The 14,640-nt window shown below is 49.9% G+C and overlaps 5 protein-coding genes across 5 annotated transcripts; all 5 read left to right on the top strand.

The window, feature by feature from the left end:
* Positions 1 to 43: 43 nt before the first annotated feature.
* N7458_003096 (glycoside hydrolase family 1 protein) lies at positions 44 to 1,672 on the top strand (the record flags this gene model as incomplete). Its single annotated transcript, XM_056906479.1, has 4 exons — positions 44 to 586; positions 646 to 932; positions 995 to 1,491; positions 1,545 to 1,672. The coding sequence occupies 4 exons, from the start codon at positions 44 to 46 to the stop codon at positions 1,670 to 1,672; spliced, it is 1,455 nt and encodes a 484-aa protein (XP_056770586.1).
* Positions 1,673 to 2,486: 814 nt separating this feature from the next.
* Positions 2,487 to 4,613, top strand: N7458_003095 (transcription factor domain-containing protein; the record flags this gene model as incomplete). Its single annotated transcript, XM_056906478.1, has 4 exons — positions 2,487 to 2,567; positions 2,649 to 2,741; positions 2,809 to 4,389; positions 4,452 to 4,613. Coding segments are annotated over 4 exons (1,917 nt in total), but the record flags the coding sequence as incomplete, so codon positions are not given.
* A 962-nt stretch (positions 4,614 to 5,575) lies between these two features.
* On the top strand, positions 5,576 to 7,560 carry N7458_003094 (endo-beta-1,2-glucanase; the record flags this gene model as incomplete). The annotated part of the gene is made up of 6 exons (XM_056906477.1): positions 5,576 to 6,180; positions 6,234 to 6,357; positions 6,431 to 6,698; positions 6,904 to 7,093; positions 7,222 to 7,381; positions 7,450 to 7,560. 6 exons carry the CDS (start codon positions 5,576 to 5,578, stop codon positions 7,558 to 7,560), a joined length of 1,458 nt encoding a protein of 485 aa, XP_056770584.1.
* A 421-nt stretch (positions 7,561 to 7,981) lies between these two features.
* Positions 7,982 to 8,702, top strand: N7458_003093 (cytochrome P450; the record flags this gene model as incomplete). The annotated part of the gene is made up of 2 exons (XM_056906476.1): positions 7,982 to 8,201; positions 8,266 to 8,702. The coding sequence occupies 2 exons, from the start codon at positions 7,982 to 7,984 to the stop codon at positions 8,700 to 8,702; spliced, it is 657 nt and encodes a 218-aa protein (XP_056770583.1).
* Positions 8,703 to 10,818: 2,116 nt separating this feature from the next.
* Positions 10,819 to 13,935, top strand: chiA1 (class III chitinase ChiA1; the record flags this gene model as incomplete). The annotated part of the gene is made up of 3 exons (XM_056906475.1): positions 10,819 to 10,923; positions 10,988 to 11,405; positions 11,471 to 13,935. 3 exons carry the CDS (start codon positions 10,819 to 10,821, stop codon positions 13,933 to 13,935), a joined length of 2,988 nt encoding a protein of 995 aa, XP_056770582.1.
* Between the last annotated feature and the right edge of the window lie 705 nt (positions 13,936 to 14,640).

The raw sequence follows: 14,640 nt of genomic DNA, 5'->3' as shown, positions 1-14,640 counted from the left end.
TGTCAACTTTGCAAATAATTCTGCGAAGACAAGTTTGATCGAAATGGCGACTGATTCTCCTGCCAACCCATTGCCCAGCGACTTTGAATGGGGCTTCGCGACAGCTGCCTATCAAATTGAAGGAGCTGTCAATGAAGATGGTCGGGGAAAGTCAATCTGGGATACCTTCTGCCACCTGGAGCCAACACGGACAAAGGGTGACAGCGGCGATATTGCATGCGACCACTACCATCGCTTTGAGGAGGACTTTGACCTTCTGTCCAAGTATGGCGCGAAAGCATACCGTTTCTCTATCTCGTGGTCGCGAATCATCCCAATGGGTGGAAGAAACGACGCAGTAAATGAAAAGGGCATTGCGTTCTACAGTCAAATGATTGATTCTTTGCTAAAAAGAAATATCGTACCTTGGGTCACACTCTACCATTGGGATCTGCCTCAAGCTCTCCATGACAGATATGGAGGTTGGCTCAATGTGGAAGAGTCACAGCTGGATTTTGAGCGCTTTGCAAAGGTCTGCTATGAGCGATTCGGAGATCGAGTCAAGAACTGGATTACTCTGAATGAACCTTGGATTGTTTCCATCTTTGTTAGTATTTTTCATTGCCTTTTAGTTTTCCCTCGACATTTGGACCTAACAATTTTCAGGGCTATGCTACTGGTGGAAATGCTCCAGGAAGAAGCAGCATCAATCCCCAGTCTACTGAGGGTAACTCTGCGACGGAGCCTTGGATTGTTGGCAAGGCTCTGATCATGAGCCATGCTCGCGCAGTCGCCCTCTACAACAAGGAATTCCGAGCAGCACAGAATGGGAGAATCGGAATCTCTTTGAACGGAGACTTCTATGAGCCCTGGGACGCGCAAGACGAACGTGATCACCAGGCTGCGGAGCGACGTATGGAGTTCCACATCGGATGGTTTGCCAATCCAGTCTGGTGGGTATATCATATCTATTCATATATCGTTCCAGAAAGCTAACCATCTCCTGATACAAAAGCCTGGCACAAGACTACCCCACCTGCATGAGAGAACAGCTGGGTGATCGTCTGCCTGAGTTCACAGAAGCCGACTTTGCTCTGCTTCGTGAAGCAGAGATGGACTTTTACGGAATGAACTACTACACTTCCCAATTTGCACGTCACCGTGACGGGCCAGCTTCCGAGACTGACTGTCTTGGAAATGTGGAAGAGTTCCAAGAAAACAAAGAGGGTCTATCAGTCGGTGAGCCGTCAGGTGTTCACTGGCTACGCTCGACTCCTAAGTTGTTTCGGAAGCATCTGACACGGGTTTACCGTAAATATGGAAAGCCTATCTATGTCACTGAAAATGGATGTCCTTGCCCCGGTGAAGATAAGATGACTGTTGAAGAGGCAGTGAACGATACATACCGAATCCGGTACTTCGAGGATCATATTGACGCTGTCGCGCTAGCACGCAGCGAGGATGGCTCTGATATCAAGGGATATTTTGCCTGGTCGTTGATGGACAATCTAGGTATGTTCATTTTCTCTGCGCTAACTGGACTTTGAAACTGATATGCTCTTCAGAATGGTCCGATGGCTACGGGGTTCGATTTGGCGTTACTTTCACCGATTACAACACCCTTGCAAGAACCCCGAAACAGTCTGCACTGCTCTTGAAAGGAATGTTTGAGAAACAGATGGCTCCCTCCTAGAAACTAGAGTCTTGATGAGTAGCATGAATCATCAAGCAAAGTTGGGCGCGTGTATGATATGACGCTGCTTGTGTGGCTCGTCGCCCCTGGGAGCCTCTTTTTGGAAAGAGACGAATGCGTCAAACTAGAGCTGTTACAGAGATACATATTCATGGTCTTGCATATCAGCCAGGTACCGGAACCTTGGCTGAACGGGTATTCTGAGGGCATTAGAAGGTTTTATTTTTTGGACAAATGAGATAGTCACGAATACATCTTAAATCTATCAAGCTTACCAAAATGCGCGCGACAGCCACTAACGTAATTCCCAGTCGACCCGATCCCCTAAAAACACATCGTAAATGAGATGATTTTATTCTACTATAATTCAACCACAGGGTACTATTCCTCTTTCAATTTTGGGAGGTAAGCTATTCTACGCGTATAGAATAATAATTAAATCTTAAATCATTTCCAGGACTATTTTAATCGATTACTGTAAACAACAGCGTAATTTTGACATTTCAGATTTAATATATATATCTCTACTAATACTTAAAGAAAATTTCCTACCCTATACTAGTAGGCTAGAAACACTACTTAGATCAGATGTACTTAATATTTTCTCCTAATTAGATACGGTTGTTCAGATATAAAGTTGTAATTTATCGCATTTACTATGTGTTTTGGGGTGATCGGTACGGCCGGGTGATCGGGTCGACTGGGAATTACGTGAAGTTACCCACTGGATGTAATTCCAGTTCTCAACAAATATCTCTCCATCAGGTGACCGCCATTTTTCGGTCGGTTGAGTTTTCTTTTCTTGTCTACAGGTCCTCCGTACCGTGCCGTTGATTGGCTGCCGGGCTCCCGCGATCGGCCCGCTGCATCGGGGAAATTTGGCCGAGGGAGCGGGGTATTTCGAGTATTTGACCGTGGCCCACCCCCAGTTTTCTGTTCAACAAATCTACACAATTCTCCGTTCTCCCCGACACAGAATCCTGGCAATGTGATGGCAGCCGCTAACCATGCAGATACCCCGCGCCCGGCTAGTAGGGCATGCGATCGATGTCGGCGGCGAAAAGCTAAGGTGGGTCATGGAATAGCGCTTGAAAGCGATTGAGAAACATCAAACTGAAACAGTTACTGCTCCCTAGTGCGACTGCCCTGATCCATCATCAGTTTGTGTCAATTGCCGTCTTGCCAGAGAGCAATGTACCTTCAATTTGCCGCTTTCTAGACGAGGTCCGAAGGCAAAACGACGCCATCTTGCTGCTGAGGCTCGAGGAGACTCTCTGCAGAGTCCAGTCACACCGTCTCTGCAAGTAACGAGACATGACCCTTCATCACAGAGCCTATTTGAAGCTCCTGGAGACTCAGAGAATCTTGATCTATGGGATTCGGGAATCACGTCTGCCATCAGCCTGGATCCTGCACTCTCACCAGCGACGGTCCATACTGTTCCAACTCCGCTCTCTCATGCCACGTCAACAGGAGGCGCGATATCCGCTTTACAGCGATGGGAAGCACTCGGCCGGGATCTTTACATACGCAGGCCAACAGCTGTATTGGAGAACGTGATCAAGCATTGTTTCAAACTGTTTTTTGACTATCTCTTCCCTCTTATCCCACTTGTCCATGAGTCAAGCCTTCGAGATGGCTTGGAGTTTTTCGTCTCTCGAGACGATACACGGAACTTCCGAGGGAGCACTTCGAGCATGAGATACGGCTATGAATCTTTGAAGTATCCTGAGCTATGGCCGGATGTGACTTTCACCCTCATCACCGCTGTTTGCGCCGAGACTGCCTTCCTTCTTCCGAAGGACATTTTCCCAGAAGGGGAGACGATCGCAGATCTTTTTCTTCAGGCTTCTCGCAGTTGCTTAGTTACCTACCTGGAGGCCGATCTCGAGCATCCAAACGCAAATTCCGTGGCGATTCGATATCTCCACTCAAATTGCATGCATGCAGCTGGAAAGCCAAGATTCTCTTGGCATATATTCGGCGAAGCGACCCGGCTAGCCCAGGTGCTGCAGATGCATGATGAAGAATCCATACAGGGTCTGCATCCCCTCGAAGCAGAATTCCGCCGACGCGCTTTCTGGATCACCTATATCGGAGACAAGTCTGCCGCCATATTGAACAGTCGTCCAATCACGATCCATAAATTCTCTTTCGAATCTGGCATCACCATGGGTTACCCTACCGGTATTGAGGATGAAATAATCGTGACACCCGGAAGCACGAGTGCAGATGATTTGACAGTCCGTAAGAGCTTTCTTACTGGTTTCAATGCAAATTTGCGTCTCTGGCAGACAGCGTCAGACCTTCTCCTAGAGATGCGTCTGCTTGACAGTCGCAAGAATGTCTCTATGAATACTCATCATTCATTGACAGCGGATGAAAGACTGCGATTGGATCATCTTTACGTACTTTTTGTGACTTCTCTGGATGATCTTCCGCCTTTCCTTCAAGATGATCAACTCGTGACTAACACCCACTCCGACAGAGAAGGAATGAATAGTTTACTGCGGGTTTACACCATTCAAGCAGCCAACCTATACATTTCTTTGCACTGTTTGAAAATGGTTATCACTCAGAAATTTGAAGAGGTCAACTATTTTCCTATGGGGCATAACGAAATTTTGCTCTTGAGGAAAACAGAGATTGCTCGGAACATGTTGAGGATCATGCGTGAGGCCCCTTTCTGGGCGTTACAAGTCAATGGAGAACCATGTGTAAGTCACTTCTCTTATCAAACCCCCGGAGATAGCCTACCTTACTAATCGCATATGTAAAGGTCGAGAAAATACGTCTCATCGGCGCCAGCCTTTTAGAAATCATCGACCAACATGAGACATCGCCTTTGTCAGTACGCGCACGAAGCGACCTCTCCGTGCTTCTTGATATCTTGACACGGCTTGACTCGAAGGCGTCGGACACTTTGCGTCGGTCTCTATAATTAATTAGATGTATGATAATGAAAGAAAATGGATGAATGTCTTAGAATCATCTTGAAACCCGACAAAGTCCATATGGAATCCCTAAGCAAGGTAATGCGGTTAGTTGGAAAGCCTTTGGTGTTCGATAACCAAGGGTGCTACATTATTATTATTGGTGTCGTTTTGTCTTTGTCAATTGCCTTGAAGACCTCTGTTTCGACCTCTTCCTATGCCTCTCTTCAAAAAGTCTTCGCTAATTGGTTCGGCAAAATATGTTGTTCTACCATTCATAGACCTACTATACATCGTTATTATCTAGGGAAAATTATATGCAGCCCTGTTTCACTCCGACTTGCCAAACAAATCGCCCCAGCGGTCTCGGTAAACCATGGCCACTTCATCGGCTTCTAGAAGTCTAACTTGAGATACGCCGATTTTGCGCGCGTAAGCTTTTCAATCTCCGCATTTCGCCGATTCCCCGACACTTCGCCGCCTGTTGGCGATTTAAGGCACGGACCTCTCTGCCTTGATTTCAAGTGCCGAATCTCCAAATCCTGCTTCAAGTCCTGCTATCAATTTCACCGAAGGAAGACAAAGCAGAAATTTGTAAAGGCAAGTGGAGACTGTTCAGAAATAATCGTTATCAACTCAGTTCGTCGGCAGAGTACAAAATGTAATTTGTTGATGGGGCAACCCGACATCTCCCCAGAAAACTCTTGGGCGATGCGGGGGGTTGGTGTAGATCGCTTCCTAAAAGGCATGTTTTCAGGGGAAGTATGGGGTCTTCAACGAATAGCAGGATTTCGTCCCATGTGTATTGTTAGACTACAGCACGTTGAGGTTATCTCCAGTAGCTGTATATAAATTCTTGACTGTCCCGCCATCAACCTACCAATCTGCTTCTCATCCACCTGAACTCCCGACCAAGTATCTGAAGTATTTTGTCCTTTTCTCTCTATTTTCCGACTTCATTAAGCCCATCATGCGCTTTACTCAGGCGTCGCTGGGCCTGGCTTGTGCCACGCTAGCCACAGCTCTGCCCTCGCAGAGTGGCGAGCCATCTTGCCGATTTGCTCAGCAATACACCCAACAGCAAATTCTAAAAGATCCTTCCAACTTCATCAACGATATGTTGTATTGGGAGGGCAAGTTCCATCAGAACAACGTCTCGTTCAATTCTAATAACGGCATGTCCTATGACGGCACCAATATTGATTGGGTTACTGGCGAGAGAACTGTCAAGCATCCGTTCAGTGCCGCAAGCAAAGAAGTGAGTTCTATTCCCCCCATAAAATCCAATTTTGATCAAAAGGCTTACTTAGTATCCACCAAAAAGTCACTACAAGTCATGCTTTATGCACATGCTATCTCCGGATCTGCGGAAGCTGCTCGTTTCCTCTCTCCCCGTGACCCATCTGCAGCCCCAGGTATTGCTGCTTCCATCATGGAACTCAAGTTGCAATCTTACTTGAGATTCAATGAAACCTACCCTGGTTTTGGTGGTTTCCTACCGTGGTTCACCTCGAGCTCTCAGGATCTTTCCCCTACGTGGGACTGGAACAACAGAGTCCCCGGCCTTGACAACGGGTAAGTCATCCATGTCGATATGGCAAGAAACCCCAGCTGATAATACTACACAGTGAACTTTTGTGGGCCGTGTATGCCTTCATCCAGGCCGCCGAGAACACGTCAAACCGGTCATACATTGACCTTGCCAAGAAGTGGCAGACTTGGATGGACTATACCAAGACTACAGCAGCTCACGTATGCATGCCATGCTATTTATTCAAACCCGCCACACTGTGTGTTTACTAACCTCCATATCTTTGCTTTAAAGATATTTTACCGCGGCGCGGGTAAAGTTTGCGCTGTCGTCGATTTAAACCAGACGCTTCCCGTCCACCACCCCGAGCAGAATTATACCTGCGAGGGTACTGACAGCTATCTAGATGATCCCTATGAGGGAGAACTCTTCACTTGGTGGCTCCAATTCTTCGGTGGTCTCCCTGAATCTGATATCGAGGCGCTTTGGGAGTACAAGAGAGCCAAGCTGGTGAGCGTGGACTATCACATGGGCAACGTTGGGCCGATCACTGTCCAGAAAGGTGAAACTTACATATCCTGGGTTATAGCACAAACGGGGCTGATATTGACTTTAAACAGGATATTGGTTCTCCAGCCATGAGACCTGGAAGGTAATGGAGATGCCTTACTATGACATTGACATCATCCGGTGAGTCCCCACAACACCAGGCTCAAGGTTAGTGCATACTGACAAGAGGAACCACAGTCGTGTCTTTCAAAATGCAGAGCGCGTTCGCACTTGCAATTCGGTTGTCACTAAAGTCCCTGGCATGTTCGCTTCAGTCAACAATGTCACAGACCCATCCACTGGCGATGTGGTCGGTTACATCTCGAATGCCGGTATTCCCTCGATCTCGAACCAAACGGTCCAAGAGCTCGACGTCATCACGCCTTACAGTGTCTTCCCTACCGTATTGTTTGACAAAGCCGTCGGAATGGCCTGGTGGAGAAACATGGCTATCGCGAAGAAGATGCAAAGTCAGCACTATCCCGTTGTACCTGTTTATTGATAGTCTACTAACCTGATGAAGACATCTACGGCAGCACTGAATCTACCCGTCGCGATGGAACCGGAGTCTCTGCTCTTCTCACCTGGGACAGCAAGGTTACTACTGTGAACGCCATTCTTGGTGGAGTGACCGATCTGGTCCGCCAGAAAATGAAGGCCGAGAACATCTATAACACCTTCGTGACTAGAATCGAGGTACGTGGGACGTTGAGATTTCAAACCATATCCATCTAGAAGCTAATTGACACTGACAATGTCTTCAGTCTGAGTACTCACGAGTTTTCAAGAACCTGAAGGGTGAACATGTTGCATTCTGTCTTCCCCAGGAGTCTGTGACTGATGCTGGACTCGTCGACTTCACTACCTGCAACTAAAGAACTTTGCAATAAATCCGATACTTGTGATAGATGGCTGTGCGAAGATGAGAACTGGAACAGATGCTTTAATATTCAACAAGATGATAAGATGCTTTTCTCATTATGTCAATCAATTGTACTTCTCTCGACAGATTGGCTCATGATCATGGTAAACTATACGGTTGATGCTGTAAGGGCGTCGGAAATTATTCGACTGTGGCCCATTCTTCTTCGACCAATCGTGGCTCCATTTCTGGAATCTTACAGGAAAATCAGAAGGGAGCTTGACGCGGCAAAGAACATAATTAACCCCATTCTAAAAGAACGGCGAAGAGAAAAGGAGACTGCTCTGGGATTGGCAGAGCCCATTTCATACAACAATGATGCAATGGATTGGATGGAGCAGACTGCTCAAGGGCGCCCGTACGATCCAGTAGCGATGCAACTGACTCTCTCCGTCGTTGCTATCCATACAACATCAGACATGACCACCCAAGTAATCTTTGACCTCTGCGGAAGAGAGAAGCTTGTTCAAGAGCTACGAGATGAGGTTATATCGGTCATTTCTCAAGAGGGATGGAAAAAGACGGCTCTCTATAAACTTCAGTTGATGGACAGCTTTCTGAAAGAGTCACAGCGAATGAAACCAATCAATATCGGTAGGGACTACACCTTCCAATAAATCTTGTCGCAGGCATGTTTCGTCTAACTGATCCTTGGCAGCCTCGCTGCGCAGAGTCGCCAAGGAAGACATCCAATTAAGCGACGGAACCCAAATCGCCAAAGGCGTTTCCCTCGCGGTCCCGAAGGTCTGGATGTGGGATGAGAAATTCTACGAGGCTCCCAACACATTCGATCCATATCGATTCTTAAAGAAGCGACAAACCCCTGGCTGGGGGACCCATGCCCATCTCATAACCCCGTCGGCCAAGCATTTAGGATGGGGTCTAGGCAACCATGCCTGCCCAGGCCGCTTCTTCGCAGCGAACGAGATTAAGATTTTCTTATGCCATGGGCTTCTCAAATATGACTTTCAACTTGCGGAGGGGTCAGTTCCTCAATTTAGACGACAAGGATTCGCGCTACATGCAGATGCTACTGCAAAAATCTCGATTCGGCGCAGACGTGAAGAAATTGTTCTCGAAGATATTACGGATTGACTGATGTCTCCGGGGCGATTCCGAGGTAATTCTCGGGCTCAAGTTTCATGGACCAGGCCTTTGGTTTCTTTCTTGTGCACTGTTTACACGCCGTAGTATGTACTCCATGCTGAATGCGCCAAATTAAATTGAGTGTCTTGTTGGCTTTCGGTGTGGACGGATATGATGGGAGAGGGGGAATTATGTGGGACTTTAAGGGACTTCTAGCGCAGACGATGTATTTCATAACGCCCCAACGTTGCGGCGACTTGTAATAGACTATGCCGATCTCAGCAAGTCAGGAGGTGGAATCCATTGGCCCACGGACCAATTACTGAGGGGCATATTGTCACTTTCCAAATTTGCGATCCATTTCGCCCTAACGGCAGATGAGCGTGGGGTCCAAAAACGGTCAGCGACCTTTGCCCATCGGCCCATCACGGGTTGATGCACTCTAAACTTGATTGTTCTGTTCAGGATCTCCTCGGCCAAGGTGAGGCTAAAAAGGGAGTCTAATCTCGCTAGCGGAAAATTACTTAGGAGGGGGAGATGAGCCTCCACTGGCATGGGACGTCTACTAATTCTAGCGTCGAAGATGTACTGTATGACGAGACGTGTCCACGCCTTGATTCTTGGAGTTGCATCCAGGGCTTGCCAAGGTAGGATCAATGAGGCACAAGAAGGTCGAACGGCTTGGTAAATTCTTGCTAATGTACCCTGAGCCCCTCTAACCGAGCTGGCAAACGGGGTGGTGATCCGGTTGGAGTTCCGACTCCGCCAGGTCCAGGCTGCTGATTGGTGTGCCTGCGAGGCTCCGCCCCAAGCGAGTCCCCAATTGGGCTTAGAGCCTGGGAATTATGCCTCTTCGGAGTCTCCACCGAGCCTGCGCTTGGACTCTCGTGCGTCCAAGTAATTTCCTTCCCCCTCTCCACTTTGATGACTTCTACTTCTATCAGTGCCAAACCTCACGGCCATCACCGTGGTCTTTCCCAGTCCTGAACCCAGACATGATGGGATGGATATTCAGAAATGCATTCATGCTTCATGTACACCACATGCCCTCTGTTCGACACCTATCTCCCATCAACACAGTCTGATGGCAATCCAATATCCCGGTCTACCCGGTTTCTGAGTATCTCGACCCTGAACAGTTCTGGTTCACCCAAACGACTCTCGGGACTATCACGCTTAGCGGTATTTAGCCCAATGCATTTGCCCAATGAAAGATCGGAGATGTCCGAACTTGCGATCTTGGCACTGGCCCGATCTCCTCTTATCCTATCGTGCCTTGTTCCACTTCGGTCCAGGCCGCATCGGGTGCCCGAGCATGGATCATTTAGTCCCCTTCCATGCGGCTCTTAAGACGATACCCATTTTGGCCATTTTGCCAAGGGCGCTTGAACACCCATTCAAACTGGACGTGTCCCCCTCCCACGCCACGCCACACGCTGGCATCCTCCGCCCTCATCCTAGTGGTGGCTTTTGTCCAAAATCACTGGTACCACTGTCATAAATGCCCTTTTACCCGGTCTCTGAGGCGGCTCAGATGAATGGCGGCGTGCGCCCTCCGCCCTCACAAACTCCCGGATGGGCTCGTCTCCGACCTTTTATCTCCGCCGGCGCTCTCTCGCACTCGTGGGTCCAATACGGTCAAGTCTGGTTGTAGAGATCTGACCGCTATTCGTCGGACTCGAACAAGTGGATTGGCCCTACAGTGGAAATTGGTGCTTAGCCGTGGAGCCACAAACAGGTACTTGACCTTCGTCGGTGGTCGGAGTGTACCCCCTTCTCATGCATTTGCCATTAGTTGCTGGATCATGACTAGCTTAGCGCACCGTAGAATGGGCTTGCACAATCCAGGAGGGCATAGCCTCCACCCCCATGAGCCAGACATACTGTAGTTAGTGGTACTATGTATCCTTTTTAATAGGAGGCTTTCTCTCTTTCTCTTCGTCTGGCCTGGGTTCTGAATATTTTCACTCTCTTTCCTTCGGTGACGGTGATCCCCCTCCCTCCAGCAGACTATCGTCTGCGTCCTTTCGTTGATTCGAACGAGGCGAATACCTGCCTTGCCATTCTTTTACTCCCTCTGGTTATTTTCACATAAGCCAGTACCATTCATTAATTTGCCTGCAAAATGGCTTTCCGGAGGACTGCTGCCGCCATTGCGGCTCTGTCATCCCTTGTCGTTCCTTCTGCTGCGGTGGATGCGTCTTTGAAATCGAATGTCGCCGTCTACTGGGTTCGTCTTTCTCCTCCTGCCTTCCTTCTACTACATTGTAATCGTCTCACTGACTTGCTTATAGGGTCAAGGTGCTTACCAACAACGGCTGAGCCACTTTTGTGAAGAGACTTCTCTGGATATCATCAATCTTGCCTTTATCAACCTCTTCCCCAGCGGTGTTGGTGCCTACCCTGGCTCTAACTTTGGTAACCAGTGTGATGGCACTGTCTACGCTGGATCAGAGCTTCTCAGCGGTTGTCATCAGATTTGGGAGGATATCCCTGTCTGCAAGGAGATGGGCAAGACCGTCATGCTGTCTATCGGTGGTGAGACTGCGTACCAGCAGCTGACCAGTGACTTGGACGCCATCTGGTTTGCCGACTTCTTGTGGTACTCATTTGGTCCTGAGAATGAGAATTACACCGATGCCTACCCTCGTCCATTCCTGAGCACCTCTGTGGATGGCTTTGACTTTGATATTGAGCACGATGGCGGCGCTGGTAGGTTTTCACTTCTTGTTTTGATCTTCCATCTATAAAAAACTCCCCCTTAACTTCTCGGACAGGCTACGCTACCATGATCAATCGTCTGCGATCCCACTTTGACGAGTACCCTGACCAGCAGTTCTATATCTCGGGTGCACCTCAGTGCCCGATTCCCGATGCGCAGCTTAGCGATGCCATTTCCAACTCGTTCTTCGATTTCATCTGGGTGCAGTTCTACAACACGGCTGGATGCTCTGCGCGGGACTACGTCGACGGCACTGGCATCTTCAACTTTGGAGACTGGGTCGATGTGATCAAGAGCAGCAGCAATCCCCATGCTAAGCTGTACGTCGGTCTTCTTGCCTCAGAGGATGCCGGTGTCGCAGGCTACTACTTGACTCCTGCGGAGGTGTATCCTTTGGTTGAGACATACATGGCACTGTACCCCAAGCACTTTGGTGGTATCATGCTGTGGGAGGCTACTGCTTCGGAGAACAATGTCTCCCCTGATGGACTCACCTATGCTCAGGAGATGAAGGAGATTCTCTATAGCTGTGCTCCTCCCCCTCCCCCTGTTACCTCGACCATCATTTATACCGTGACTCCAACCCCCAAGTCTACTCCCACTCCCACTCCCACTCCTACTCCTTCCAGCTCGGCGACCCCTTCGAGGTCTCCAGCTTCATCCCCGGCCTTCTCGTCGATTGCTAGCCCCTCTAGCACCCCGGCGGCTTCAAGCTCAATCCACGTGTCATCAAGCACTCCTGTTGCCTCCCAGCCTGCTACCCACTCGTCGTCCCCTAGCGTTGCTCCGTCCAGCTCCGTGCCCTCGTCTAGCCCGGTGGCATCCACTACTCCCATAGTCCCGGCTAGCTCGCAGCATGCCTCTAGCACTCCTCATGTTTCTCCATCGAGTGCGCCCTCTTCGTCTAGCATTGCCTCCTCTAGCTCTACCCCTGCGTCCAGCCGGATCCCTTCCAGTGTTCCAGTGGTTTCATCTAGCATTCCCTCCAGTGCGCCTGGCAGCTCAGTTGTTCCATCGAGCTCTCCCTCGCACTCGAGCAAGCCGGCTCAGTCTAGCTCTGCAACCCCGTCTTCTTCTTCCCCCGTCACCACTCCAAGTGGCACTGTGTCGAAGCCGTCCAGCACCCCTGTGGCTCATACCCAGCCGTCTTCCTCCAGTGTCGTCGTTGGAAGCTCTAGCTCCCCGGCCTCGAGCACGCCAGTGCTTACTTCCAGCACTCCGGCGCAGACATCATCCAGCTCTGTCGTCGTCCCCAGTGGCACAGTGTCGAAGCCGTCCAGCACCCCTGTGGCTCATACCCAGCAGTCTTCCTCCAGTGTCGTCGTTGGAAGCTCCAGCTCCAGCTCCCCGGCCTCGAGCACGCCAGTGCTTACTTCCAGCACTCCGGTGCAGACATCATCCAGCTCTGTCGCCGTCCCCAGTGGAACTGTGTCCAAGTCTTCAAGCACTCCTCTGATGCCTCCTCAGTTGTCGACTGCCTCTAGCATTGCCGTCGGACCTTCCAGCTCCCCCGCCTCGAGCGTGCCAGCTTCCAGCATTGTTCCCTCTGGAAGTACCTCGGCCTCTAGCTCCAGCGCCCCCACTGGTACCTCCTCGCAGAGCACCAGCTGCACCGACACCGTCTCAAGCTCGTCTATCCCTCACCTGCCTAGCCACACCCCTGTTACCCAGTCCCCTGTGTCTAGCCCATCCCGAGTCCCGATCTCGAGCTCTGCGTCCTCGGCCCAGGTTGCTCCTTCGAGCTCCGTTGTCGTGTCTGAGTCGCCGTCTGTCTCTGGCTCCGCGTCGGCTACCAGCAGCTCCCCTGATGTCGGTGCCACTGGTACCACCCAGCCTGCTGGTTCCTCTGGACCTACTGGAACTGGACTCCCTACCATCACCTCCGTCATTAGTGCTTCCCCTTCGGTCACCCCTGCTCCTTCGTCTACCCAGCCTGACATAACCACGACGATCATTGTTACCTCGTATACCGATATCTGTCCCACGGGTTTCACCACTATCACGACGACCATCACGACCACTGTCTGCCCCGAAGCCACTGCTAGTGTGACTAGTCCCGCTTCTGGGTTGGCCACTACCACGCCGTCTATTCCTGAGGGCTGGACCACTACCGTGACCGTTTGCACCCACTGTGCCGCTACCCCGACCACCGTCACTCTCACCAAGCCCATTTCCACCAGCACCGCGGAGGTTACCCCCGTGCCCTCGTCCCCCGCGGGTGGCGAGGGCTCTGGCCCTAGTGGTCTCCCCCAGACTACCAGCACCGGCACTCTCGTTGTTGTTCCCGGCCATTCCTCTGCCAAGCCCGTTGGATCGGCGTCTAGCATCCCCTACTCGCCTAGCCGAACCTCAACTTTCGCTGCCCACCTCCCTGGCACCACCTCTGGTGTAGAGTCCACCCCTAGCAGCACTCAAGAGGGAGCCTCTCCGATCTACACCGGTGCTGCCTCGCGATCGGGAGTGACCAACTTCCTCGCCATCTTCATGACCGTTCTTGCATCTTGCGTCTTCTTCCTCTGAACCTGATCGCAGCCTGACTTTTTTTGGGAGCGTCCTGCATCGTGTTCAGTCTCCGACAAGCTCGCCTTGTCATTTCTTGTCCATGTTTTTTTATGATGTTAATTGTTATTATATTCACTTCGACAACCCCTGATCTCTTGCCTGGCCTCATTCGTGAGTCGGCGGAGTGATTTTATTCTACATGGCCGATTATTTTTGATCATTATATGGAGAAACTCTGGTCATTTATGAAAAGCGTGCAAGCTATCAAATCTTAGATTATATACCACTCTCTCTGAGCCAATCAACCTGGTGTTTCCTTTTCAGATGAAGATTAGCGAGATTAGAAAGATCATAGCACCAGGGTAGAGGACGGTAGGATCAGCGAAGATGAGAGTGATGTACAGTTGTTGCGTATCTACCCTGTGTCTGGAGTTACATATGACTGTGCACTAATGTACCAAGCTACACGGGGCAGCTTTAAAATTGATGAGCTGTCGAATAAGCAGCTGACTGGGTATATTCTAGAGGAATATATTTGGTGTGCAGCTAATTATTGCAGCATCTAATGCGATGATAATGAAAACAGATTTTGAAATTATCGGTACCTTAGAGTAAATAACTTTTTTATCCATTCTTCCCCGCTAAGAGTTATCCAGCGTTGAGTTGTGTTCACACTACACACGTGGATGATTCCCCCGCACGCGGCAATGCCCTGCCACGGAC

The sequence above is a fragment of the Penicillium daleae genome (assembly GCF_028827525.1).
Source record: "Penicillium daleae strain IBT 16125 chromosome Unknown utg000002l_segment0_segment0, whole genome shotgun sequence".
Taxonomy (NCBI): domain Eukaryota; kingdom Fungi; phylum Ascomycota; class Eurotiomycetes; order Eurotiales; family Aspergillaceae; genus Penicillium; species Penicillium daleae.
The sequence above is the reverse complement of the archived record's forward strand: the minus strand, read 5'-3'. Positions and strand labels throughout refer to the sequence as shown.